The sequence below is a fragment of the Ascaphus truei genome, chromosome 6, assembly GCF_040206685.1.
Source record: "Ascaphus truei isolate aAscTru1 chromosome 6, aAscTru1.hap1, whole genome shotgun sequence".
NCBI classification, from domain to species: Eukaryota; Metazoa; Chordata; class Amphibia; order Anura; family Ascaphidae; genus Ascaphus; species Ascaphus truei.
Window position 1 is genome coordinate 136539771 of NC_134488.1, and position 26776 is coordinate 136566546.

At 46.0% G+C, this 26776-nt stretch overlaps 1 protein-coding gene across 1 annotated transcript in view; it reads right to left on the reverse strand.

Annotated features, from left to right (window-relative positions):
* Positions 1-26776, reverse strand: part of LOC142498176 (transmembrane protease serine 5-like) — a 112827-nt gene that overhangs the window by 62022 nt on the left and 24029 nt on the right. The window contains exons 6-8 of the mRNA XM_075606687.1: positions 19288-19432; positions 8058-8180; positions 2601-2644 (exon numbers count right to left, since the gene is read on the reverse strand). Of these exons, the coding sequence (XP_075462802.1) occupies positions 2601-2644; positions 8058-8180; positions 19288-19432 (312 nt within the window). The remainder of the gene's footprint in view (positions 1-2600; positions 2645-8057; positions 8181-19287; positions 19433-26776) is intronic.

The following is a 26776-nucleotide window of genomic DNA, read 5'->3' on the forward strand; positions in this document are numbered from 1 at the left end:
TATATATACACACCCTCTTACCAAGTACCACGTGTATACACCGTGGCAGTGCCAGCCTCTCCATATATACACACACCCTCTTACCAAGTACCACGTGTATACACCGTGGCAGTGCCAGCCTCTCCATATATACACACACCCTCTTACCAAGTACCACGTGTATACACCGTGGCAGTGCCAGCCTCTCCATATATACCCACACCCGCTTACCAAGTACCACGTGTATACACCGTGGCAGTGCCAGCCTCTCCATATATACACACACACCCTCTTACCAAGTACCACGTGTATACACTGTGGCAGTGCCAGCCTCTCCATATATACACACACTCTTACCAAGTACCACATGTATACACCGTGGCAGTGCCAGCCTCTCCATATATACACACACACCCTCTTACCAAGTACCACGTGTATACACCGTGGCAGTGCCAGCCTCTCCATATATACACACACTCTCTTACCAAGTACCACGTGTATACACCGTGGCAGTGCCAGCCTCTCCATATATACACACACCCTCTTACCAAGTACCACGTGTATACACCGTGGCAGTGCCAGCCTCTCCATATATACATACACCCTCTTACCAAGTACCACATGTATACACCGTGGCAGTGCCAGCCTCTCCATATATACACACACCCTCTTACCAAGTACCACGTGTATACACCGTGGCAGTGCCAGTCTCTCCATATATATACACACCCTCTTACCAAGTACCACGTGTATACACCGTGGCAGTGCCAGCCTCTCCATATATACACACACCCTCTTACCAAGTACCACATGTATACACCGTGGCAGTGCCAGCCTCTCCATATATACACACACCCTCTTACCAAGTACCACGTGTATACACCGTGGCAGTGCCAGCCTCTCCATATACACACAAACCCTCTTACCAAGTACCACGTGTATACACCGTGGCAGTGCCAGCCTCTCCATATATACACACACCCTCTTACCAAGTACCACGTGTATACACCGTGGCAGTGCCAGCCTCTCCATATATACATACACCCTCTTACCAAGTACCACGTGTATACACTGTGGCAGTGCCAGTCTCTCCATATATATACACACCCTCTTACCAAGTACCATGTGTATACACCGTGGCAGTGCCAGCCTCTCCATATATACACACACCCTCTTACCAAGTACCACGTGTATACACCGTGGCAGTGCCAGCCTCTCCATATATACACACCCTCTTACCAAGTACCACGTGTATACACTGTGGCAGTGCCAGCCTCTCCATATACACACACACCCTCTTACCAAGTACCACGTGTATACACCGTGGCAGTGCCAGCCTCTCCATATATACACACACCCTCTTACCAAGTACCACGTGTATACACCGTGGCAGTGCCAGCCTCTCCATATATACACACACCCTCTTACCAAGTACCACGTGTATACACCGTGGCAGTGCCAGTCTCTCCATATATATATACAAACCCTCTTACCAAGTACCACGTGTATACACCGTGGCAGTGCCAGCCTCTCCATATACACACAAACCCTCTTACCAAGTACCACGTGTATACACCGTGGCAGTGCCAGCCTCTCCATATATACACACGCCCTCTTACTAAGTACCACGTGTATACACCGTGGCAGTGCCAGCCTCTCCATATATACACACACATCCTCTTACCAAGTACCACATGTATACACCGTGGCAGTGCCAGTCTTTCCATATATACACACACCCTCTTACCAAGTACCACGTGTATACACCGTGGCAGTGCCAGCCTCTCCATATATACACACATCCTCTTATCATGTACCACATGTATACACCGTGGCAGTGCCAGCCTCTCCATATATACACACACCCTCTTACCAAGTACCACGTGTATACACCGTGGCAGTGCCAGCCTCTCCATATATACACACACTTCCTCTTACCAAGTACCACATGTATACACAGTGGCAGTGCCAGCCTCTCCATATATACACACACACCCTCTTACCAAGTACCACGTGTATACACCGTGGCAGTGCCAGCCTCTCCATATATACACACACACCCTCTTACCAAGTACCACATGTATACACCGTGGCAGTGCCAGCCTCTCCATATATACACACACTTCCTCTTACCAAGTACCACATGTATACACCGTGGCAGTGCCAGCCTCTCCATATATACACACACTTCCTCTTACCAAGTACCACATGTATACACCGTGGCAGTGCCAGCCTCTCCATATATATACACACCCTCTTACCAAGTACCACATGTATACACTGTGGCAGTGCCAGCCTCTCCATATATACACACACCCTCTTACCAAGTACCACATGTATACACCGTGGCAGTGCCAGCCTCTCCATATATACACACACCCTCTTACCAAGTACCACATGTATACACCGTGGCAGTGCCAGCCTCTCCATACACACACACCCTCTTACCAAGTACCGCGTGTATACACCGTGGCAGTGCCAGCCTCTCCATATATACACACTCCCTCTTACCAAGTACCACGTGTATACACTGTGGCAGTGCCAGTCTCTCCATATATACACACACCCTCTTACCAAGTACCACGTGTATACACCGTGGCAGTGCCAGTTTCCCCCCTCACCTGTGCATTGGAGTGACACCCCCTCCTGGGTGGGACAGGTGACCCTGCACAGACACAGAACACACACTATGCCAGTGATACCACAATATTATTCTTTATCTCTGCAGAGAACATTTTATGGGCTCAGTATCTCAGGTGTATATTGTAGTACAGACATACAGAAAAAAGAAGGATCAATTCACTAAAGTCTCCCAGGTGCAAATCTGGGATAAACCAGTGCAAACAAACAGCACCAGATTAATCAAAGGAAAGGAGTAGGACCCGCAAGTAGTACAACCAAGGACTACCTACTACTTGAATCTCATCCTGGGAGTACCCCTATAGCCCCACCCCCTCCCAACACTGCCCACAATTTTCAATTTAGCCCAGTATCTGAAGAGGAGATTACACAAGCGCTCCTCAAACTAAAACTAAGCAGCCAATGTGGACCTGACTTACTACAATCTAGGTTCCTACGACTTGGTACCCCAGCCATTGCCAAACCAATTGCTTCCATAGTCAACTCTATCCTGTCTGCAGGCCATATCCCTAAGACCTGGAAAACTGCCAGAGTTGTCCCAATCTTCAAAAGTGGGGACAAAAACACTGTCTCAAACTACAGGCCAATCTCACTTCTCCCAATTCTATCCAAAGTTATGGAAAAATGTGTCCACTCCCAATTAAGCGATTTCTACACCAAGACAAATTTCCCTAGCCAATTCCAATCTGGGTTTCGTCCCAAACACTCCACCGTAACTACCCTGCTAAAAGTTTGCAATGAAATCCAGTGTGGAATGGAACGGGGTCAACTCACTGGTGCAGTATTCCTAGATATTGCAAAGGCTTTTGACACAGTCATGTTATCCTGCTTAACAAACTCCAGAGCTCTGGAATAGGGAAACATGCTTTAAACTGGTTTCAGTCCTACCTATCAGGAAGATCCCAACATGTGTCCATCTCAGGCTCTAACTCCAACCCCCTGGATATCACCTGTGGTGTCCCGCAAGGCTCTGTTCTGGGGCCCCTACTCTTCTCAGTGGTCATTAATGATCTCCCCACAGCTTGTCAGGAAGCCTCAATACACATGTATGCAGATGACACAATCCTATATGCACACAGCCATAGCCTCTCCGACCTTCAACACATACTTCAGTCTGACTTTTTGAGACTCGAAAACTGGATTTCCCAAAACAAACTGTTTTTAACACTGACAAGACTGTAACAATGGTATTTGGGACCAAGACTAAATTTGTAAAGCTTCCAGTGATTGGTTCTCCTAATTAGAACCAACGCTAAAACCACCCTAACACCTGTCACTAGTTTTAAATACCTGGGCTTATGGTTTGACTCCCACTTAACATTCGGGATGCACATTGATACCCTGACAACCAAGACCTATGCCAAACTAGGGGTACTTTACAGGAACAAATCCTCCCTAAGTCTCCTGGTCAGAAAGCGTATCGCACAGCAGATGCTAATGCCAATTATTGACTATGGAGACATACTGTAGTATATGGCTTGGCTCCTCAAACCCACCTTAGCAAACTTGACACCCTCTACAATTCAATTTGTCGTTTTGTTCTCCAATGCAACTACAACACACATCACTGCGAAATGCTCAAAGAACTAGATTGGTCATCACTTGAGTCTAGGCGCAAAGTTCACCTTTCCTGTCTCACTCTCAAATACTTTCTGGGCAAGCTACCCAGCTACCTGAACAAGCTCCTCACCCCTACCACATGCAGTACCTATCACCTGAGATCAGACTCCAAAAGACTATTCATGGTCCCAAGACTCAACAAAGTATCCGGACGTTCCTCCTTCTCCTTCCGTGCACCCCAAAACTGGAACAACCTACCAGAGACTCTCACATCCACCACCAGTTTAAGTTCTTTCAAATCTAAGGCTGTCTCACACTTTAATCTGGTCTGTAACTGTTTCATACGCTCATAATATATATTTTCTTTAACTGTGCATGCAATGTCTTGTATATAATGTATACCTTGTTCATTTATGTAACTGTACTTGTAACCATGTATTATTTTGTTTTACTCTGTGCCCAGGACATACTTGAAAACGAGAGGTAACTCTCAATGTATTACTTCCTGGTAAAATATTTTATAAATAAATATAAATAAATAAATAAACACGCTGAGCAATATAATTACACGCAGTGATATAATAACACGCAGAGCGATATAATAACACGCAGAGAGATATAATAACACGCAGAGAGATATAATAACACGCAGAGCGATATAATAACACGCAGAGAGATATAATAACACGCGGCGATAATAACACGCAGAGCGATATAATAACACGCAGAGAGATATAATAACACGCGGTGATAATAACACGCAGAGAGATATAATAACACGCAGAGAGATATAATAACACGCAGAGTGATATAATAACACGCAAAGAGATATAATAACACGCAAAGAGATATAATAACACGCAGAGAGATATAATAACATACAGAGAGATATAATAACACGCGGAGATATATAATAACATGCAGAGCGATATAATAACACACAGAGAGATATAATAACACGCAGAGAGATATAATAACACGCAGAGAGATATAATAACATACAGAGAGATATAATAAGACGCAGAGATATATAATAACATGCAGAGCGATATAATAACACACAGAGAGATATAATAACACACAGAGAGATATAATAACATGCAGAGGGATATAATAACACGCAGAGTGATATAATAACATGCAGTGATATAATAACACGCAGAGCAATATAATAACACGCAGAGCGATATAATAACACGCAGAGAGATATAATAAAACGCAGAGAGATATAATAACACACAGAGATATATAATAACATGCAGAGATATAATAACACGCAGAGAGATATAATAACACGCAGAGCGATATAATAACACGCAGAGAGATATAATAACACGCAGCGATAATAACACGCAGAGCGATATAATAACACGCAGAGAGATATAATAACATGCGGCGATAATAACACGCAGAGCGATATAATAACACAGAGAGATATAATAACACGCAGAGAGATATAATAACATGCAGAGCGATATAATAACACAGAGAGATATAATAACACGCAGAGAGATATAATAACATACAGAGAGATATAATAACACGCGGAGATATATAATAACATGCAGAGCGATATAATAACACGCAGAGAGATATAATAACACACAGAGAGATATAATAACACACAGAGAGATATAATAACACACAGAGAGATATAATAACACGCAGAGAGATATAATAACACGCAGAGGGATATAATAACACGCAGAGCAATATAATAACACGCATAGCGATATAATAACATGCAGAGATATAATAACACACAGAGAGATATAACACGCAGAGAGATATAATAACACACAGAGAGATATAATAACACGCAGAGATATATAATAACACGCAGAGCGATATAATAACATGCAGAGATAATAACACGCAGAGAGATATAATAACACGCAGAGAGATATAATAACACGCATAGCGATATAATAACATGCAGAGATATAATAACACGCAGAGAGATATAATAACACGCAGAGAGATATAATAACATACAGAGAGATATAATAACACGCAGAGAGATATAAAAACACGCAGAGAGATATAATAACACGCAGAGATATATAACAACATGCAGAGGGATATAATAACGCGCAGAGAGATATAATAACATGCAGAGATATATAATAACACGCAGAGGGATATAATAACACGCAGAGAGATATAATAACACGCAGAGGGATATAATAACACGCAGAGAGATATAATAACACGCAGAGCGATATAATAACACGCAGAGCGATATAATAACATGCAGAGATATAATAACACGCAGAGAGATATAATAGCACGCAGAGATATATAATAACACGCAGAGGGATATAATAACACGCAGAGAGATATAATAACACGCAGAGATATATAATAACACGCAGAGATATATAATAACACGCAGAGGGATATAATAACGCGCAGAGAGATATAATAACACGCAGAGATATATCATAACACGCAGAGAGATATAATAACACGCAGAGGGATATAATAACACGCAGAGATATATAATAACACACAGAGAGATATAATAACACGCAGTGATATAATAACACGCAGAGGGATATAATAACACACAGAGAGATATAATAACACGCAGAGCGATATAATAACACGCAGAGGGATATAATAACACACAGAGAGATATAATAACACGCAGAGTGATATAATAACACGCAGAGAGATATAATAACACGCAGAGGGATATAATAACACGCAGAGAGATATAATAACAGGCAGAGACATATAATAACACGCAGAGAGATATAATAACACGCAGAGAGATATAATAACACGCAGAGATATATAATAACATGCAGAGTGATATAATAACACGCAGAGATATATAATAACACACAGAGAGATATAATAACAGGCACAATTATATTGTAGCATGTGTGATGATGCTGTGCCGTGTCCGGGACGGAGCAGGACTCAGAGCTTACACAGGGGTCAGGACTTACACAGGGGTCAGGACTTACACAGGGGTCAGGACTTACACAGGGGTCAGGAACTTACACAGGGGTCAGGACTTACACAGGGGTCAGGACTTACACAGGGGTCAGGAACTTACACAGGGGTCAGGACTTACACAGGGGTCAGGAACTTACACAGGGGTCAGGACTTACACAGGGGTCAGGACTTACACAGGGGTCAGGAACTTACACAGGGGTCAGGACTTACACAGGGGTCAGGTCTTACACAGGGGTCAGGACTTACACAGGGGTCAGGAACTTACACAGGGGTCAGGACTTACACAGGGGTCAGGAACTTACACAGGGGTCAGAACTTACACAGGGGTCGGAACTTACACAGGGGTTAGGAACTTACACAGGGGTCAGAACTTACACAGGGGTCAGGAACTTACACAGGGGTCAGAAACTTACACAGGGGTCAGGAACTTACACAGGGGTCAGAAACTTACACAGGGGTCAGGACTTACACAGGGGTCAGGAACTTCTCCAGTACTCAGGACTTACACAGGGGTCAGGACTTACACAGGGGTCAGGAACTTCTCCAGGGGTCAGAATTTACACAGGGGTCAGGACTTACACAGGGGTCAGGAACTTCTCCAGGGGTCAGAACTTACACAGGGGTCAGGAACTTACACAGTGGTCAGGAACTTCTCCAGGACTCTGAACTTACACAGGGGTCAGAACTTACACAGGGGTCAGAACTTACACAGGGGTCAGACCTTAAACAGGGGTCAGGAACTTACACAGGGGTCAGAACTTACACAGGCGTTAGGAACTTACACAGGGGTCAGAAACTTACAAATGGGTCAGGACTTACACAGGGGTCAGGAACTTCTCCAGGACTCAGAACTTACACAGGGGTCAGAACTTACACAGGGGTCAGGACTTACACAGGGGTCAGGAACTTACACAGGGGTCAAGAACTTCTCCAGGCTTCTGGGAGAACCGCTGGTTTTATTCACCATGGCAAAAGCATCCAGGCAGCCGGGGTCAGAGGCGGCGGCAAGCTGCACCGAGGAGGACTCTGTGTGACTGCCAGAGAGAGAGAGAGAGGGGTGAGACAGAGAGAGGGAGAGACAGAGAGAGACAGAGCTCAGCATTCCCGGACTGAAATCACCCAGAGACAGAGTGAGAGAGGGGGAGACAGAGAGAGAGAGAGGGGTGAGACAGAGAGAGAGAGGGAGAGACAGACAGAGACAGAGCTCAGCTTCCCCAGACTGAAATCACCCAGAGACAGAGTGAGAGAGGGGGAGACAGAGAGAAAGAGAGAGAGGGGGAGAGAGACAGAGCTCAGCATCCCCGGACTGAAATCACCCAGTGTCATGGAACAAGAATCACATCCCTGTTTCACCCCCCTCTTTCCTTTGAAGCTTCTGCCTGTCAGTTCTTATTTCAGCTGCATGGAGTTTGCACACACACACTGTGCCTGTGTGACATGTAACAATGTTGCATTTCTTGCCTCTGGGCATGTAATCAGTGAGTTGCTACTGCAGCCTCTGAGATCCTTACCAGAATGGGCTAGTCTGCCCTCCCCCCTGTTTTGTTCACAGATAGTCTGTCCCAAAACTATTCCTTTTACCCACATTGCTCCTCACTTCCTTTCCCACCCTGCAGACAGTGAGTACAGCACCTATCTCTGTTACTCTCCTATGGCAAGGCCATCTCTTTCTACCTGCTTCTAACTACAAATCACTACTACACACCATTCACAAGAGCCTGTATTTACTGCTGCTTTTCCAATAAAGTGAAGGAAATATTATAGGACTTGGAGTGATTTGGAAAGGGGGCTGAGTTAATGCTATCGGGGGCCATTCATACATCACACGTGACCCTGGCTTCAGAATAGTAGAAAGAGGACCGTGTGCTTTGGGGACACACACAGAGGAGCTGCTACCCACAGCCTTTATGCAAAAGAAACAAGCAAGCAGCTTACACAGCAAATATACAGAATAGTCTCTGCACCCGAGGACAAGCAAGCAGCTTTACACTGCCAGACAGGGCAGCAGGCTTTATACCACAACCTTGCACACAAGGCAGCAGATTTGCAGACAGACAGTGCTTCTTACACAAAACCTGATTGCCTTTCTCTGTCTGAGTTCACCCTCTGCACAGCTCCATCGTGAGGGATTACCATCTCACCTTACCCTGCGCACGTCCCCACGGCCAGCGCCATCAAGGGCCATGCTACCGGACACCCGCCAGGACACGGGTCAGAGCCACCAGACACCTGTGACTACAGCAACCCCTATGCTGAATGCTGCAGGACACTGCTCGGCATCATCTGAGAGAGTCGCCCATCGCTGACACAGGTAAAAGACCGCATGCCACACGCACTGCCTAAAGGCCTACACACACCTACAGCATGGCAGAATTCAGAGCCTCACCAGATATCACGCAGGAGAGTGATCACTCAGACACAGAGACTGCTGCACCACTGCAACAGGCGCAGGCAGACGCAAGGCCTAAACGGACAGTCACACTGACACAAAAGGCCCGCGAAAAATACGAGACTGACATTGAAGCGCATCGCGCTAAATTAGAGTTGGCCTGGAACACTACCACACTTGGGATACGCAATGTCGCCGCCGCTGGCAATTCTGTACAACAGCTCGAGCAGGCGATAACTCAATTAAAGATAGACCACTTATGCTACCAAGGGATGTCAGAGGCATACGTCACTTACTTGGCCAGGGCTAATACCGGTGAAAGCCTGCAAGAAAGGGACTTACAGCACAATATTGACTCGACACGTGACAGCCGCGTACGAACCGCCATCGCAGACGCCCAAAGCGAGAGAAAAGAGCTCCTCCTGGAGACCGCATCGCAGCGCTCATGCACATCCAGGCATTCATCAAGGTCAGCAAGATCAGCGCAATCTAACGCGTCCAGCGCAAGCACAAACGCTACCAAGGCGCGAGCCACCGCAGAGGCCGCACGTGCCAGGGCCACATATAGTCGGAGAGAGGCAGCCGTAAGAGCACGAAGAGCGCGCATAGAAGAGGAGGAGCAGACAGCCGCCGCTAATGCCGCCGCAGCCGCCGCTAATGCCGCCGCCGCTAGTGCCGCTGCTGCCGCAGCCACTACGCGTAGGAAAGCCGAATTTGATGCGGAACTAGAGGCACTTAATCAAGAGGAGGAAGCCGCCGCCGCCATAGCCCAAGCTGAAGTCCTAGAAGCAGCCGCGCAACAGGACGGCGGGGAGCAACCGTACAGACGGATAGCCTCAGAGGATCCAATTCAACGCACTGAAGACTACGTAAGGAGCCTCTTCAGTGTAAACACCAGCGCACCATCTCAACACGGAGGGAGTGACTCACAGACACCGAAGACTTGCTAGTTCCACGAGGAGAAGACGCTGTTCCTTCAGTGGTACATGCTGCCTAGGATAGCCACAGCCGCAACAGTGATCCACACGCCAGCGCGCACACAGATGCACCACAACAGGCTCGCTATCCAGGTACACCCACACGGGAGAACACAGCCCCTCACACTGACCAGCAGTCACCACGCGTCCACGCCAAGGAAGAGGCGACCGCACGGATCCTCCCAGCAACTACCTCAGAACGGGACAAACATGCCGATGCCTCAGGCCTGACAGACATAGCCAAGTACATGATCCGGCGTGACCTGGTGCAAACAGGACTAATCAGCTTTGAAGACCGCCCTGAGAACTACCGGACGTGGAAGTTCACGTTCAAGGACGCAATCAACAGCTTGGGCTTCTCAGCAAAGGAAGAGCTCAACCTGCTATCCAAATGGCTGGGAAACGAATCCAGGGAGCATGCGAGGAGGCTTCGCACGGCAAACGCGAACCACCCCCAAGTAGGCCTTGACTTAGTGTGGGAAAGGCTAAAAGAGTGCTACAGTAGCCCCGAAGCAGTCGAGGATTCGCTCTTCAAAAGAATCGACAGCTTTCCCAAGATCACAACTAGAGACTACTTGAAGCTACGAGAGCTCGGAGACCTGCTGCAAGAGCTGGAGGTTGCAAGAAAAGACCATTCCTTAACAGGTCTCAACGTACTAGACTCAGCTCGTGGAGTGAGACCCATCCTGGAGAAGCTACTCTGGAGAAGAAAGGTGGATTTCACAAGGCTCCAAATACAAAAGGGAGAAGCAAGTCGCCTTCCCCCCATTCTCATTCTTCTTGAGCTTCATCCGCGAAACGGCTAGGACAAGGAACAATCCCAGTTTCATCTTGGGTACGCAAACCACACACAGTGCAAGCAGCCTGAGGAATGAGAGACCAGTGGCGAGATACGGTAACACCCAAACACCCATCTCGGTCCACAGAACGGACGTGCCTCCCACGATCCAAACTACTCCCGATCAGTCGGTCGCCGGAGACGAGGAACCAAGGGACCCAAACAGGGAATGTCCCATACACAAGAAGCCACACCCACTTAACAAGTGCTTTGGGTTCAGGATGAAGTCCCTAGAGGAACGCAAGAGGTTACTTGGAGAATTCAGAGTTTGCTTCAGGTGCTGCGGTTCCACGACTCACCTAGCCAGAGACTGTAAAGAAGAAATCAAATGTACAGTGTGCAAAAGTGACAAGCACGTGACATCGTTACACCCAGAGGCGCTGACACTCCACCAACTCAACAACCCATCCTCCGTAGCGGAGCATGGCGGGGAGGAAGGAGAAGGAGAGCCAACATCCGTCACATCTCAGTGCACCGAGGTTTGCGGAAAAGAAAGCTCCAAAATGTCCTGCTCCAAAATATGCCTTGTTGCAGTGCACCCCCAGGGACAAACTGAGAAGGCTATTCGGATGTATGCAATCCTCGACGACCAAAGCAACAGATCATTGGCGAAGACGGAGTTCTTCAACTTGTTCAACTTACAAGACAATGCCTCACCCTACACCCTCAGAACCTGGGCAGGGTCAACTGAGTCAACAGGGAGAAGAGCAAGCGGTTACGTCATATGTTCAGAAGATAGCTCTCTCCACACTCATCGAGTGCAACCACATGGCCACAAACAGAGACGAGATTCCCACACCAGACGTGGCACGCCATTACCCGTGTAGCCAACTACATCTGCCGGTAGAACAAGGCGCCAAGATCTTGCTGCTGCTCGGTAGGGACATCATGAGGGTACATAAAGTCCGTAAACAGCATAACGGACCCCACAACGCACCATACACCCAAAGACTTGACCTAGGATGGGTGATAGAGGGCAGTGCGTGCACTGATAAAGGGCACGGACAAGACTATGCTGACGCCCGCAGAACGGTGATAACAGAATGTGGACATACATCCCTCTCTGAACCATGTCTTGGCCATCTCCAAGTGACAGGAGGGCCAAGTGAATAGAAGAGACAAGGTCATACCCCTGAGATCAACAAAAACATCCTCACATCAGGGGGATGCGACAATGGCCTAGGATGCTTAGTGGTTCAGACAACCAAGGACGATGAATCGACTCCACTAAAGGAAGAAAGTAACCTCCCAAAGGTGACCGACAAAGGGGTCGACCAAAAGACAATAAACAATCGGACGATCCTCCCGCGAGCAATGGCACGGCTAAGACGCACAGTTGTTCCTCTCCACAGAGTATCAAGCGACAAAGCAGCCAGCTGTCACGGCTGGCATAGCCGCAAAAGATTGCGCCCTACAGGTGAAGCCACAGTGTCAAAAAGACTGTCCTCTCACACGTCTAAAAAGAGACGGTCACAGAGACATTTCATAAAGGGATTTACTAGGGCAAAAGAGACTGTTCTTCGTTACGTCCAGGGAGAAAATAACCTCCTGATGGCAGTTAACAAAGAGACACAAGAGCGTTTCACCAAACTACGTGGAGATGTTCTCGTGCAAGAGGAATGCACCGATGACCTACGGTGCACAGCGTTCCAGACAACAAGGGACGACGACAAGCAAACACCATCGAGGGAAGATAGAGGATTCCCGAGGTTAACAGTCAAGGAGCTCTCCAAAGACGGATGGGCAGTTGGGTGAACCCGCTACCATTCCGTTCACCAAAAGGACGCCTCCCGAACAATAGAGAACCTGCCATCTCTACGCTCACTTCGCTCCGCCGCAACCCACAAAGGGAGCCGGAGACCAAGAATCAAATTGTGGTCTTCACACGGAAGAGATTCCTTAGCGGACACGCAGAGCCAGCGCCTTCACTGAAGGAAGGTAAAAAATGCCGGCACCTCCCATCATCTGGTGTTCACCACCGTCAGAAACCCAGCCAGATCTGTGTAACATTCAGCTCCAATGCTCAGCAACAGGAAGCCTCTCCAAACGGGGCACTACTCACTGGACCAGACTTGACAACCGGTCTTCCAGGGGCATTGATCCGCTTCTGCAAGGAGCCAAAGGCCATCTCCTTCCGCCAAACGCCAGGTGATAGGGTGACAAACTACCACGACTGGCACATCCACGAGGTGATGCACTCTGTAGAGAAAACTACAGAGTCAAAGGGACTGTTCTCTCACAAAGTTGAAAGAAAACAGTTCAAGAGACCTTTACACAAAGACATTGTGGTGCATCAAGCTAACCTAGAGCTGTGCATCCGTCTACTTGCCTTACCGAGATGGCGAAGGACTTCTAGCTGGGGGTACCGTCCGGTATCCCATCGTTATGTGGACATCATCTTTGCATTGTTATGTTGTTATATTGCACATATGTTCCACATACACCTAGAATATAGTGGTATCTCCAGATACCAGATGGGGAGTGTCATGGAACAAGTATCACATCCCTGTTTCACGACCCTCTTTCCTTTGCAGCTTCTGCCTGTCAGTTCTTATTTCAGCTGCATGGAGTTTGCACACACACACTGTGCCTGTGTGATATGTAACAATGTTGCATTTCTTGCCTCTGGGCATGTAATCAGTGAGTTGCTACTGCAGCCTCTGAGATCCTTACCAGAATGGGCTAGTCTGCCCTCCCCCCTGTTTTGTTCACAGATAGTCTGTCCCAAGACTATTCCTTTTACCCACATTGCTCCTCACTTCCTTTTCCACCCTGCAGACAGTGAGTACAGCACCTATCTCTGTTACTCTCCTATGGCAAGGCCATCTCTTTCTACCTGCTTCTAACTACAAATCACTACTACACACCATTCACAAGAGCCTGTATTTACTGCTGCTTTTCCAATAAAGTGAAGGAAATATTTTAGGAGTTGAAGTGATTTGGAAAGGGGGCTGAGTTAATGCTATCGGGGGCCATTCACACATCACAAGTTACCCTGGCTTCAGAATACCCAGAGACAGAAGGGAGAGAGGGGGAGACAGAGAGAGAGAGGGGGAGAGACAGAGAGAGGGGGAGAGACAGAGAGAGAGGTGGAGAGACAGAGAGAGACAGCGCTCAGCATCCCCAGACTGAAATCACCCAGAGACAAAGGGAGAGAGGGGGAGACAGAGAGATGGAGAGACAGAGAGAGGGGGAGAGACAGACAGAGGGAGAGAGGGGGAGACAGAGAGATGGAGAGACAGAGAGAGGGGGAGAGACAGACAGAGGGAGAGAGGGGGAGACAGAGACAGAGGGGGAGAGACAGAGAGAGGGGGAGACAGAGATAGAGAGAGAGGGGGAGAGACAGAGAGAGGGGGGGAGACAGAGAGAGACAGAGCTCAGCGTCCCCAGACTGAAATCACCCAGAACAAAACAGGGGCATTTCAATGTAAAATTCTGACTTTATTAGTAAGCCTGGCTCCTAATCAGTGAGATTTGATATGTCGGAGGATAAACAGAGAGAGGGGGGGAGAGACAGAGAGAAGAGAGGGGTTGAGACACAGAGAGGGGGGATAGACAGATGGAGAGACAGAGAGAGAGGGGTGAGACAGAGAGAGGGGGAGAGACAGGGGGGGAGAGGGCGAGACAGAAGGGGAGAGAGACAGACAGAAGGAGAGAGAGAGAAGGGGAGAGACAGTGAGAAGGAGAGAGAGGGGGAGAGAGACAGAGAAGAGAGAGAAAATACAAGGTAAAGAAGGAAGAGAGAGGCTTAGATTTACAAACTGATACATTTTTACATTTGACACATTTTGATTTGGCCTCTCCATTAAAGCCATATAATAATAATAATAATAATAATAATAATAATAATAATAATAATAATAACAGGCATATTACTGCGGCGATATTTTGGCCATAGGGGCAAAGCAAATTGCGAATGATAAATGTAATCGCGAATGACTTATTCACGAGAACTATCGGGCGCTAAAATCCGTTATCTCGCGATAGATATCGGGCAACCCCGAAAACATCTAACAACGGTTTCATATATTAACACATTAGTGGCCAGCTAATTGTCACGGGAGACCAGGCACTTCACACATTTTACCGGGATCATTCATTGAGCAAAACAAGGTAGAGAAATAAATTGTAATTTATTCGCATAAATTCGCTTAAACACAATGATACACAAAATACAGACAAAAAGACACACTTACTTTGGGACTGGGGTCGAAAACTAGACTTTCCTAGGTGCAGGGAACCCTATGGGAGGATTTTACCCTGACCGGGACTTAGCCAAATCTCCAGGAACTCAGATCGGTATAAAATCCCCGCCGCGACCGCTATGTTAGTTTCTGAGAACTTGGCGCAAAGTCGGGACTTAGTCTCTGGCGGGCGGCTTTTCAGGCTGGATATTGAAGCCGGTTGCTTTGCTATTACAAACAGAGCATCTTTGAAAAGCCGCCCGCGCTCTTTCAGCGCAAACTCAAGAGGAACACACAATCTGATTGGCTCAGGGCTTTTTATAGTATCCCTGCTTCATTCATAAAAATAGAAGCAAAGCGGACAGCCAATCAGCGCGTGGGAACTTTCTCAAGCAGCCAATCAGAGCCAAGCCGGGTAGAAAAGCCGGGTCAGAGGGAAATTTGAAATAGCCAAGAGACATGCGCAAGCCTGCCACCTCTCTCCCTGCCACCTCTCTCCCTGCCACCTCTGTCCCTGCCACCTCTGTCCCTGCCACCTCTGTCCCTGCCACCTCTCTCCCTGCCACCTCTCTCCCTGCCACCTCTCTCCCTGCCACCTCTCTCCCTGCCACCTTTCTCCCTGCCACCTCTCTCCCTGCCACCTCTCTCCCTGCCTCCTCTCTCCCTGCCACCTCTCTCCCTGGTTATCCCAATGCCACTCACTGGGCAGGCTCCACCAGTTCTGGCAGAGCAAGTGGCATCCCGGAGAACTTCCATTTATCTCCGGACCTGGTACTCCGCCTTTCCCCGCTGACCAAACGCTGTTCACACCTCTGGCTGCTTTGAACTGCGATGTCCAGCAGACTTACCGGCGCCTATGGGTTAGCTCAGACTGCCTGCTTGGACATCAGTTCCGAATGTAAAAACCTATTAAAACTATATTCTAATACACTCTGAGTCTCTGGGTTCAGGGAACAGAAAAGGAAAAATGTCCTCTTTATTTCTGTCTGCATGATGTCCCCCCCATGCTTTCCCTTTGACTCAGGTTGGAGTCTCAGAGCCGCCCCCTCCCCCCAACCTTATGTACGGTTAGGTACCCACACACCATATATTGTTTGTGGGTCACCTGGGCACTAGCTGGGGTACCCCCCTTAACCTAGGGATTCCCTCAGCTGCAGGAATACATGTGTATCGCTCTGCCTCATTCTCCTTTCTGAGCTGTGCTGAAGCAGGGTGCCCTAGTGGTGAGTCGTGCTTACGTTTTCAAGGAGAAGTATTGCTGAGACAATGTGCCCACATGTATCCGAGAATCAGGCATGATTTCCGGGTACATTTTATAGGGGAACTCCAGACCCCAACCTCCTAGGCACATTCTGTCAAAGGTTCCTCTGCAAAAAAAACCTTGAAACTCATACCCCAGCAATCCCCGCTCGCTGGCACAAACACAAACACTGGTTTTATTACAGACAGTACATTGGAATGGTACAATTACTGGGCCCAAGAGCTGACTCTCTTGGACCCTTATACACGGAGCAGGGGTAGCCAAACGGGCTTGACCTTTATAACATAGCCTGGTTACCTCCTCCCGTCACAGTAATCAATGTCATTAGTAGTGACCAGGTGTAAAGTCACAGATTTGTAATTGCCCAGACGCCAGTACGTGTAATAGTGGGATGAGTTATGCAGGTAACCCAGATACGTGGGGTATTGTTAGGGGTAACACAGGAGGGCAGGGAGCGGGTAGGATACCTTTTATTGGACCAACAAGTTGCAATGTTACAAGCTTCCAACCTCTCAGGCTGATTATTTCACTGTCAACACAATTCTTTATGGCGACCCTGTCACGGTAGACCAGGTCTTTTAACACCATTTATATTTAAGGGATCAGTCACAGGGCAAAACAAGGCAGTGAAATAAAATGAGGTTTATTTTGGATAAGACCTCTGAAACACACAGAAATGCAAAAATATTCACACTTACGGCGGTCTGGGGAATGAGATCTACCTTTCCTAGGTGCAGGGACCCACTTCAAATGGGTTTACACTGTCTGCTTCTCTGCTCCCGGATATCAGAGTGCTGCACACAGCAGCCACAATTACATATACCGCCAGCTGGTCACAGTCCAACTCCACACTCCTTCCCAGAGTGTCTCTCAGATGGCCCTCTCCACACTCCTTCCCATAGTGGACTTCAGATGGACTGATCACCCTTGGTGGCTATCCTTTAACATTGAGCAAGGCAGCAAGCCAAGAGAAACAGTGCCTGGGGCTCAGACCTGATAACTGATTAATTTAACTAATCCCCATACCTTTGTTCTGATCTATTTCTCTTGCATGTTAATTCCATCACCGCATAATACCAGGTATCTAATCTTGGGGGAATTGCTAACACAGGCATAAATACAGACATACGGTAATTATGTAAAAGACAGGACTTACAATTACAGCTAGCCCAAATCACATCACAGGACAATGTTGATTCACTGGGGGATTGCATTTACAGGGAATACAGAATACAGGCTTTGAAATACATTCCCTGTTGTCCCCCTAGATATTAAATTACATTTGGCTGAAATAAGCCTTACATAGCTGGCCACGTTACATGGATTTAGGGGTAAATAGCTGGGATTTCTCTTTATTAGGTCCCCCAGCTACCGTCACAGACCCGTTTATAAATAAATAATTGTTAGTGAATACGGCGATACTGCTTCCATGTTACCCGCGGCCTTTTCTTTACCGGCTGGGACATTAGTTTCAATTTAACAGCTTTTTAGTATATAGTTAGGCCAGAGAATAAGGTGAGAAATGTGTGTCCCTGCAAACAGGGAGCAGGGAGTGTCAGAGCAGCACACAGGGAGCAGGGAGTCTCAGAGCAGCACACACAGGGAGTCACAGAGCAGCACACGCAGGGAGTCACAGAGCAGCACACACAGGGAGCAGGGAGTCACAGAGCAGCACACAGGGAGCAGGGAGTCACAGAGCAGCACACACAGGGAGTCACAGAGCAGCACACACAGGGAGCAGGGAGTCACAGAGCAGCACACAGGGAGCAGGGAGTCACAGAGCAGCACACACAGGGAGTCACAGAGCAGCACACACAGGGAGTCACAGAGCAGCACACACAGGGAGCCACAGAGCAGCACACACAGGGAGTCACAGAGCAGCACACACAGGGAGCCACAGAGCAGCACACACAGGGAGTCACAGAGCAGAACACACAGGGAGTCACAGAGCAGCACACGCAGGGAGCAGGGAGTCACAGAACAGCACACACAGGGAGTCACAGAGCAGCACACACAGGGAGTCACAGAGCACCACACGCAGGGAGTCACAGAGCAGCACACACAGGGAGTCACAGAGCAGCACACAGGGAGCAAGGAATCACAGAGAAGCACACGCAGGGAGTCACAGAGCAGCACACACAGGGAGTCACAGAGCAGCACGCAGGGAGTCACAGAGCAGCACACGGAGTCACAGAGCAGCACACAGGGAGTCACAGAGCAGCACACACAGGGAGTCACAGAGCAGCACACACAGGGAGTCACAGAGCAGCACACACAGGGAGCAGGGAGTCACAGAGCAGCACACAGGGAGTCACAGAGCAGCACACACAGGGAGTCACAGAGCAGCACACACAGGGAGTCACAGAGCAGCACACACAGGGAGTCTCAGAGCAGCACACACATGGAGCAGGGAGTCACAGAGCAGCACACAGGGAGCAGGGAGTCACAGAGCAGCACACAGGGAGCAGGGAGTCCCAGCACACACAGGGTACCTGTTGAACCCTAGCTCTCTGCACACTGTCCATCCGTGTGAGGTCTCCCAGCCCTGGTGACACACAGTGTAATAGCTGCCTGCGCTCACACTGTACAACCGCAGCACCGAGCTGCCTGTTACCAGCAGCACGGGGTTCCTGTACTCTGGGGGCACAATAATAGGAGAAACCCTTCAGTGACAGAGAGGGAATGAGGGAGGGAGACAGAGAGGGAGAGAGGGAGAGGGACAGAGAGACAGCGAGACAGAGGGAGAGAGGGAGAGGGAATGAGGGAGGGAGAGAGAGAGAGAGAGAGAGAGAGAGAGAGAGAGAGAGAGAGAGAGAGAGAGAGAGAGAGAGAGAGAGAGAGAGAGAGAGAGAGAGAGAGAGAAGAATTGGTGCACAGGAACAGAGAGAGAGGGGGAGAGAGGGAGAGATGTACAGAGTGTGACAGTGACAGCCAGGGATTAGTGTGACAGTGACAGACAGGGATTAGTGTGACAGTGACAGACAGGGATTAGTGTGACAGACAGGGATTCGTGTGACAGTGACAGCCAGGGATTAGTGTGACAGTGACAGACAGGGATTAGTGTGACAGTGACAGACAGGGATTAGTGCGACAGTGACAGACAGGGATTAGTGTGACAGTGACAGACAGGCATTAGTGTGACAGTGACAGACAGGGATTAGTGTGACAGTGACAGACAGGCATTAGTGTGACAGTGACAGCCAGGGATTAGTGTGACAGTGACAGACAGGGATTAGTGTGACAGTGACAGACAGGCATTAGTGTGACACTGACAGCCAGGGATTAGTGTGACAGTGACAGACAGGGATTAGTGTGACAGTGACAGACAGGCATTAGTGTGACAGTGACAGACAGGGATTCGTGTGACAGTGGCAGCCAGGGATTAGTGTGACAGTGACAGACAGGGATTAGTGTGACAGTGACAGACAGGGATTAGTGTGACAGTGACAGACAGGCATTAGTGTGACAGTGACAGACAGGGATTAGTGTGACAGTGACAGACAGGCATTAGTGTGACAGTGACAGCCAGGGATTAGTGTGACAGTGACAGACAGGCATTAGTGTGACAGTGACAGCCAGGGATTAGTGTGACAGTGACAGACAGGGATTAGTGTGACAGTGACAGACAGGGATTAGTGTGACAGTGACAGACAGGGATTAGTGTGACAGTGACAGACAGGGATTAGTGTGACAGTGACAGACAGGGATTAGTGTGACAGTGACAGACAGGGATTAGTGTGACAGTGACAGACAGGGATTAGTGTGACAGTGACAGACAGGGATTAGTGTGACAGTGACAGACAGGGATTAGTGTGACAGTGACAGAGAGGGATTAGCGTGACAGTGACAGACAGGGATTAGCGTGACAGTGACAGACAGGGATTAGTGTGACAGTGACAGACAGGGATTAGTGTGACAGTGACAGACAGGCATTAGTGTGACAGTGACAGACAGGGATTAGTGTGACAGTGACAGACAGGGATTAGTGTGACAGTGACAGACAGGGATTAGTGTGACAGTGACAGCCAGGGATTAGTGTGACAGTGACAGACAGGGATTAGTGTGACAGTGACAGACAGGGATAATACTGAAGCACCTGGTGACAGTCACTATTATTATGGGTACAAGACAGGGATTTTTTTCTGATCTGAGCCCTTCATATAGGAAGATGAAGTTCTGTCACAATGACACCTCACTGTCACATTCTCATCTGTCACCCACTGTTACACTGTCACCTCACTGTCACATTGTCACCTCACTGTCACCTCCCTATCATCACATTCTCATCTAACTGTCACAGTGTCACCTACTGTCACAGTCTCATCTGTCACCCACAGTCACACTGTCACCCACTGTCACATTCTCATCTAACTATCACATACTGTTACACTGACACCTCACTGTCACACTGTCACCTCACTGTCACCTCCCTATCATCACATTCTCATCTAACTGTCACAGTGTCACCTACTGTCACAGTCTCATCTGTCACACTGTCACCTCACTAATACATTCTCATCTATCACCCACTGTCACACTGTCACCCACTGTCACATTCTCATCTAACTGTCACATACTGTTACACTGACACCTCACTGTCACACTGTCACCTCACTGTCACACTGTCACCTCACTATCATCACATTCTCATCTAACTGTCACAGTGTCACCTCCTGTCACAGTCACATTCTCAAATGTCACCTCACTAACACATTCTCATCTGTAACCCACTGTCACACTGTCACCTTGTAGGCGGACGCTCACAGAGGTATGCAAGGGAGACTGATTATAGTGAAATTAAATAAGCCTTTTATTGCGCCTTTTCCTTAACATCAGGAAACCATCCAAACAAGGGGTAAACAAAGCTTCTATTCACTTGGGAGTATTTCTAGTGAAATACTATGCAGTTCACAACTCCCTTAGATAAGCATGTCTCCCAGCCCCAAACATATACAGTAGCATGAAATGAACAGATATAAAAAGTTTTGTATATAAAAGTCTTATCTGTTCCTTGTGGTTTGGAGGGAAAATCTTCTCTGTCCCTGCTTGCTACCTTTTCTTCAGGGTTTGTCAGCATTCAGGTTTAGAAGTTTCCCCTGTGTCTTGAAAGCAGCTCTGCTGTTTCTTCTGGCAGGGCTCAAGACAAGTGTCTCCAAGTTCAGCTCAGGTGTGAGCTAAGGAGTCTCTCTTCCTGTCTCAAAAGACAGGCTTTTCTAAGCCATCTAATCAGGCAGGTGGTGTTTTTTAATTGACTACCAGCAGTTAACCACCACACTGCTGGATTAGAGGCACATTACCTGAACAGGGATAACTCCCCTGTTACATACCTCCCCTGTTTTTGGGAAGCTCGGGCTTGCCACGGCCAAAGCTCATCCTTCCACTCTCATTCTAGATATCTCTGTGACTTGAATGAGAGTGGACGGAGGAAGAAAACCCTCAGTCCTTCTGGGATTGGAGCCCTTTCTCCAGTTTATTCGTGTCTCCTCCCGAAGGTGCTTGAAATCAGCACTCCTCAGTCGCTCGTGGAGGACTTTTTCTAAGTACAGTCTTTTTGCTACGTGCGCGGTCATGAGATTTCCCTCGCGTCGGGTGCTCGTCTTATTGTAGGCACTAAAGCAGATGACAGTCTTTCTGCAAGATATTCACACTCTTCGCGTAGAGCTGAATGCCTCACAACAGTAGGTCAACAATGTCCGGACAGAGGTGGACGTATCTCAGAAAGAGATAGGAAAGGCGGATGGTCACTACTCCTAGTAACACTACAAGCTAGTAAAATAAAATTACTTTATTAAGAAAAAAAGGTAGGACATCATAGTAGAACCACTCTAACGCGTTTCATCCCTAGCATGGGACTTTATCAAAGAGTATATGGTTCAGTACACAGACACAACTTATATACATGTGAGCCACATCTGATTGGTCAAAACCAAATTGGACACAGCAGATAGTAATAAACACATGAATGAAAACATATTAACACTGGCATGTCTGTGGTACAGCGAGAAACTTCATAACACATGATGAACTATATAATCTACTAACCAAAAAAAGGGGGGAAGGAAATAAAAATAAAAGATATATATAGAGATTAAAAACAACGAACATATTATAATGTCAAATACCCAAAAAATGGAAATTCTAAATAAGGAAAAAAGGAAAAGACTATCATGAAAGAGAAGAAGAATAAGAAAATAATCATGGGAGATAAAAATCAACTATGCATAATTGGTACCGTTAAGTATTAATGCAATGGTACAGGTAAGTACAGATAATACAGTAATACAAATAGGTATTATTCTTAATAAAATACATTTCATAACTTATTCAAGTTGTTCTGTTATTATTTCCTGGAATAGCAATAAGTAGCAGAAGGTTTTATACAGATGTCAGTAGTAAAATGATATAGACATAATACAATGTATTATAATATTCTTCATACCTCTATAAAAAATGTTTCAATTCCCAATCGGAGTTCATTCCGGAGGGATAGAGAGTATTAAGAATATAAATCCAATACATTTCTTTCTGATTTAATCTATTCTCCCTGTTGCCTCCCCTGGGGTGACGGGGTATATGTTCAATGGCTGTGAAGGAGAAATTGCCAATACCTCCCCTAGGGCATTGGGTGAAATGTCTGGAGACAGGATGGACTAAGTCTTTCCTCTTGATCAGACGGGTATGTTCAGCTATGCGTAACCTCAAAGATCTAATTGTGCGTCCCACATATCTGTGGCCGCATGCGCATAGAAGAACATATACAACGAAGGATGTATTGCAATTCAAAAAAGTCTTAATATAAAATTTCTTTGACCCATTTGAATAGGTTATAAATTTAGAAGGTAATGCGTATTGACACATTGAGCAATTTGCGCATTTATGGAAACCTTTAGGTATGGTGCTAATATTAGCAGTTTTTAATTTGGAGTCAAACAGACTAGGAGAAAGATGGGAAGCTAGGGTTTTTGCCTTACGGAAGGTAAATCTAGGGCCACTAGATAATAGAGGGCCAATATCCTCATCAAGGAGAAGAGTATGCCAATGTTTAGATATTATCTTTGAAATCAGATGAGATAGAGCACTATAAGTAGTTACAAAGAATGGAGTTTTTGTATTTTTAGAAGATATATTGTTAGAATTAGTTGATTTTAAACCGGTTCTTTGAATCAAAGTATCTCTATCCATAGAGTCAGCTTTATTGAATGTCACAAGCGGTTACTATATATATTTTTTCATTAATCTATTTTCATTAGGATATTTACAATATAATTGAATTATCATGGAAGAATCTATTGAAGATCATGCTGTTGTTTTATTAGAGGAAGAAATTGATACATATGTTCGTTCATGTGGAGATAACACTAAACGCTCCAGGAAAGCTGCGCACCTTTTTGATGGTATTTTAGATATCACTTGTGATGAACCGTCAGATTTGACACATTATTTTGTAAAATTAGAAAAATTACTTGTTATGAATATAAGACTCTGGTGGGATATTACCTCACTAGAGAATTATATTAGATCTAATAGAATTCCCAGAGGTCTACGCATTAAAAAGGTGCCCTCATTTGGCTTCACTAGTAATAAATTTGAGAAAGAATGGGTAAAAATTTTGGATACATGTTCCATACAGCTTATGGAGTTGATTATTCAACATAAAACATCAGAAAAAACTATACTTATGGAAGAAATAGCGACTCTTCAAAATAAGCTCAAACCATTTTCCAAAATGGAACAATTTATCAAGAATGATAAAACTCTTTCTTCTAATGTGGACTCTATTGAAGAGACTATTAGTGAGAAAAAACATTCTAAATTTGAGAGAGACCGCATTGATTATATCAAAAGCCAAGTATACTGTTGGCAAAAACCACAGCCTACTAAGGAATTTATAGGTTCTAGTACACCACGGGGCAAACAAAAACAATCAAAAAACTGGTCTAATAATAATCCCAACAAATCTATTTTAAAGAACACTAGAGGGGAGACGTCTAGTTTTGACTCAGATGTCTCAGATTACGAGGCAAGGTCCCAATCAGTGTCCTTTGATAGATTTACAGGACACTCTAGGGATGATCGTGGAGCAACGGGCTATGAATCTAGAGCTCAAACTACTACGTTTCAGTCCAAAGCTCCAAAATCATCTGGCCAACCCTCCTCGGCTTTTTTACAGTCAAACCCCAGAGGCCGAGGAGAACACGAAGGTCCCAGAGAAAACAACGAAAGCAGAGGCAGATCCAAGAGGAAGAAATACGAATAAATTCCCCTGATAATGTTATCAATTTGTCAGATGTAGATCTTTCTTTGGATCAGCTTAAACTTTTGAACAAGGGATTAGGGTTCGCCCCTACGCAGAACTTTCATTTATTCCAAACAGTAATTGATCTCCAAAAATTTACTCGCAAGCTCTCCTTAAAGAAACTATTTTCCACACGAAATCGTTTATTAGGCACAGATGTTGATGTGGTTCCCTCAGAATCTTCACAACTTGATAATAAAACCATAAATTTACTAAATTTTCAAGAAAATTGTGCTATCACTGACATGGAAAATTTGTTAGAGTCACAAGGAGAGCCTTTAAATACTTTTGTTCAACCATTCTTTGGGTCTGAAGACTCTGGGTATCGAAAAAAATCTTTATTTTGCCCAAACTACAACAGAGGCCCATCCATAACCACGTTTGAACATTTGGTCGAACGAGATTTAAAATTACTCTCCCAAGGCTTTTCCTATTCCAATGTTAATACTGGCAATTTGACATATACAGAGATTCAACAAATTGATTCCATTAAGAAAAATCATAACATTGTAGTAAGAAATGCAGATAAAGGGGGAGCTTTGGTTGTATTATTCTCTGACCAATACAAACAAGAAGCACTAAGACAACTATATGATGCTAAATTCTATCAACCTTTAAAAGAAGACCCTACTTCAAAATATGCCTTGGAATTTACAGAATTGTTGTCCCTCGGGAGGATTCTAAATGTTATCAGTTGCAAGGAATGTGAGTTTCTGAATTGTCCACATCCCGTGATTCCGGTATTCCACCATCTCCCAAAGATCCATAAATCGCTAGTCAACCCTCCTGGACGACCAATAGTGGCGAGCATTGGATCTTTGGGAGATGGGTTATCGCGGTATGTGGACAAATTCTTACAGCCCCTGGTTTTTCTACTTCCTTCCTATATTAGAGATACAGCAGATCTCATTGTCAAATTACAGGCTGTTACATGGCACAAGGAATACAGGTGGGTGACATTAGATGTTTCCTCCCTGTATTCCATTATTGATCACAACCACGGTCTTAAAGCGATACGATATTTTCTCGATTTATCCACATTATCAGTTTCACATTGCACTTTTTTACAAGAATCAATATTCTTTTTACTCACGCACAATTACTTTCTATTTGATTCACATTTTTATTTACAAAAATTAGGCACTGCAATGGGCACGAGTTTTGCACCTTCATATGCTAATTTGTTTATGGGTTTTTGGGAGGCACAATTTATTTATCACTCTAAAAATCTCTTTCGTCAAAATATCATCTTTTACAAGAGATATATTGACGATCTTATATTAATTTGGGATGGTGATGAGCACTCTTTATTTTCATTTATTCACTATTTAAATACTAATGATTATAATATCAAATTCACGTATGAGCACAATATTAATCACATTCATTATTTAGATCTAACCTTGTATATTGACAATGAGATGTTTATTCAAACCGATATTTATCGCAAAAAGAACTCCAGGAATATGCTTCTCAATGCGCGGAGTTGTCATCCCCGCTCATTGATAAGGAATATTCCTGGTTCTCAATTTATGAGATTAAAAAGACTCTGTTCTACCAATGACATTTTCCTGTCAAGATCAAAAGAAATGTTTGACAGATTTATAGCCAGGGGCTATTCCACACAAGACGTAGAGTCAGCATTCAATAAAGCTGACTCTATGGATAGAGATACTTTGATTCAA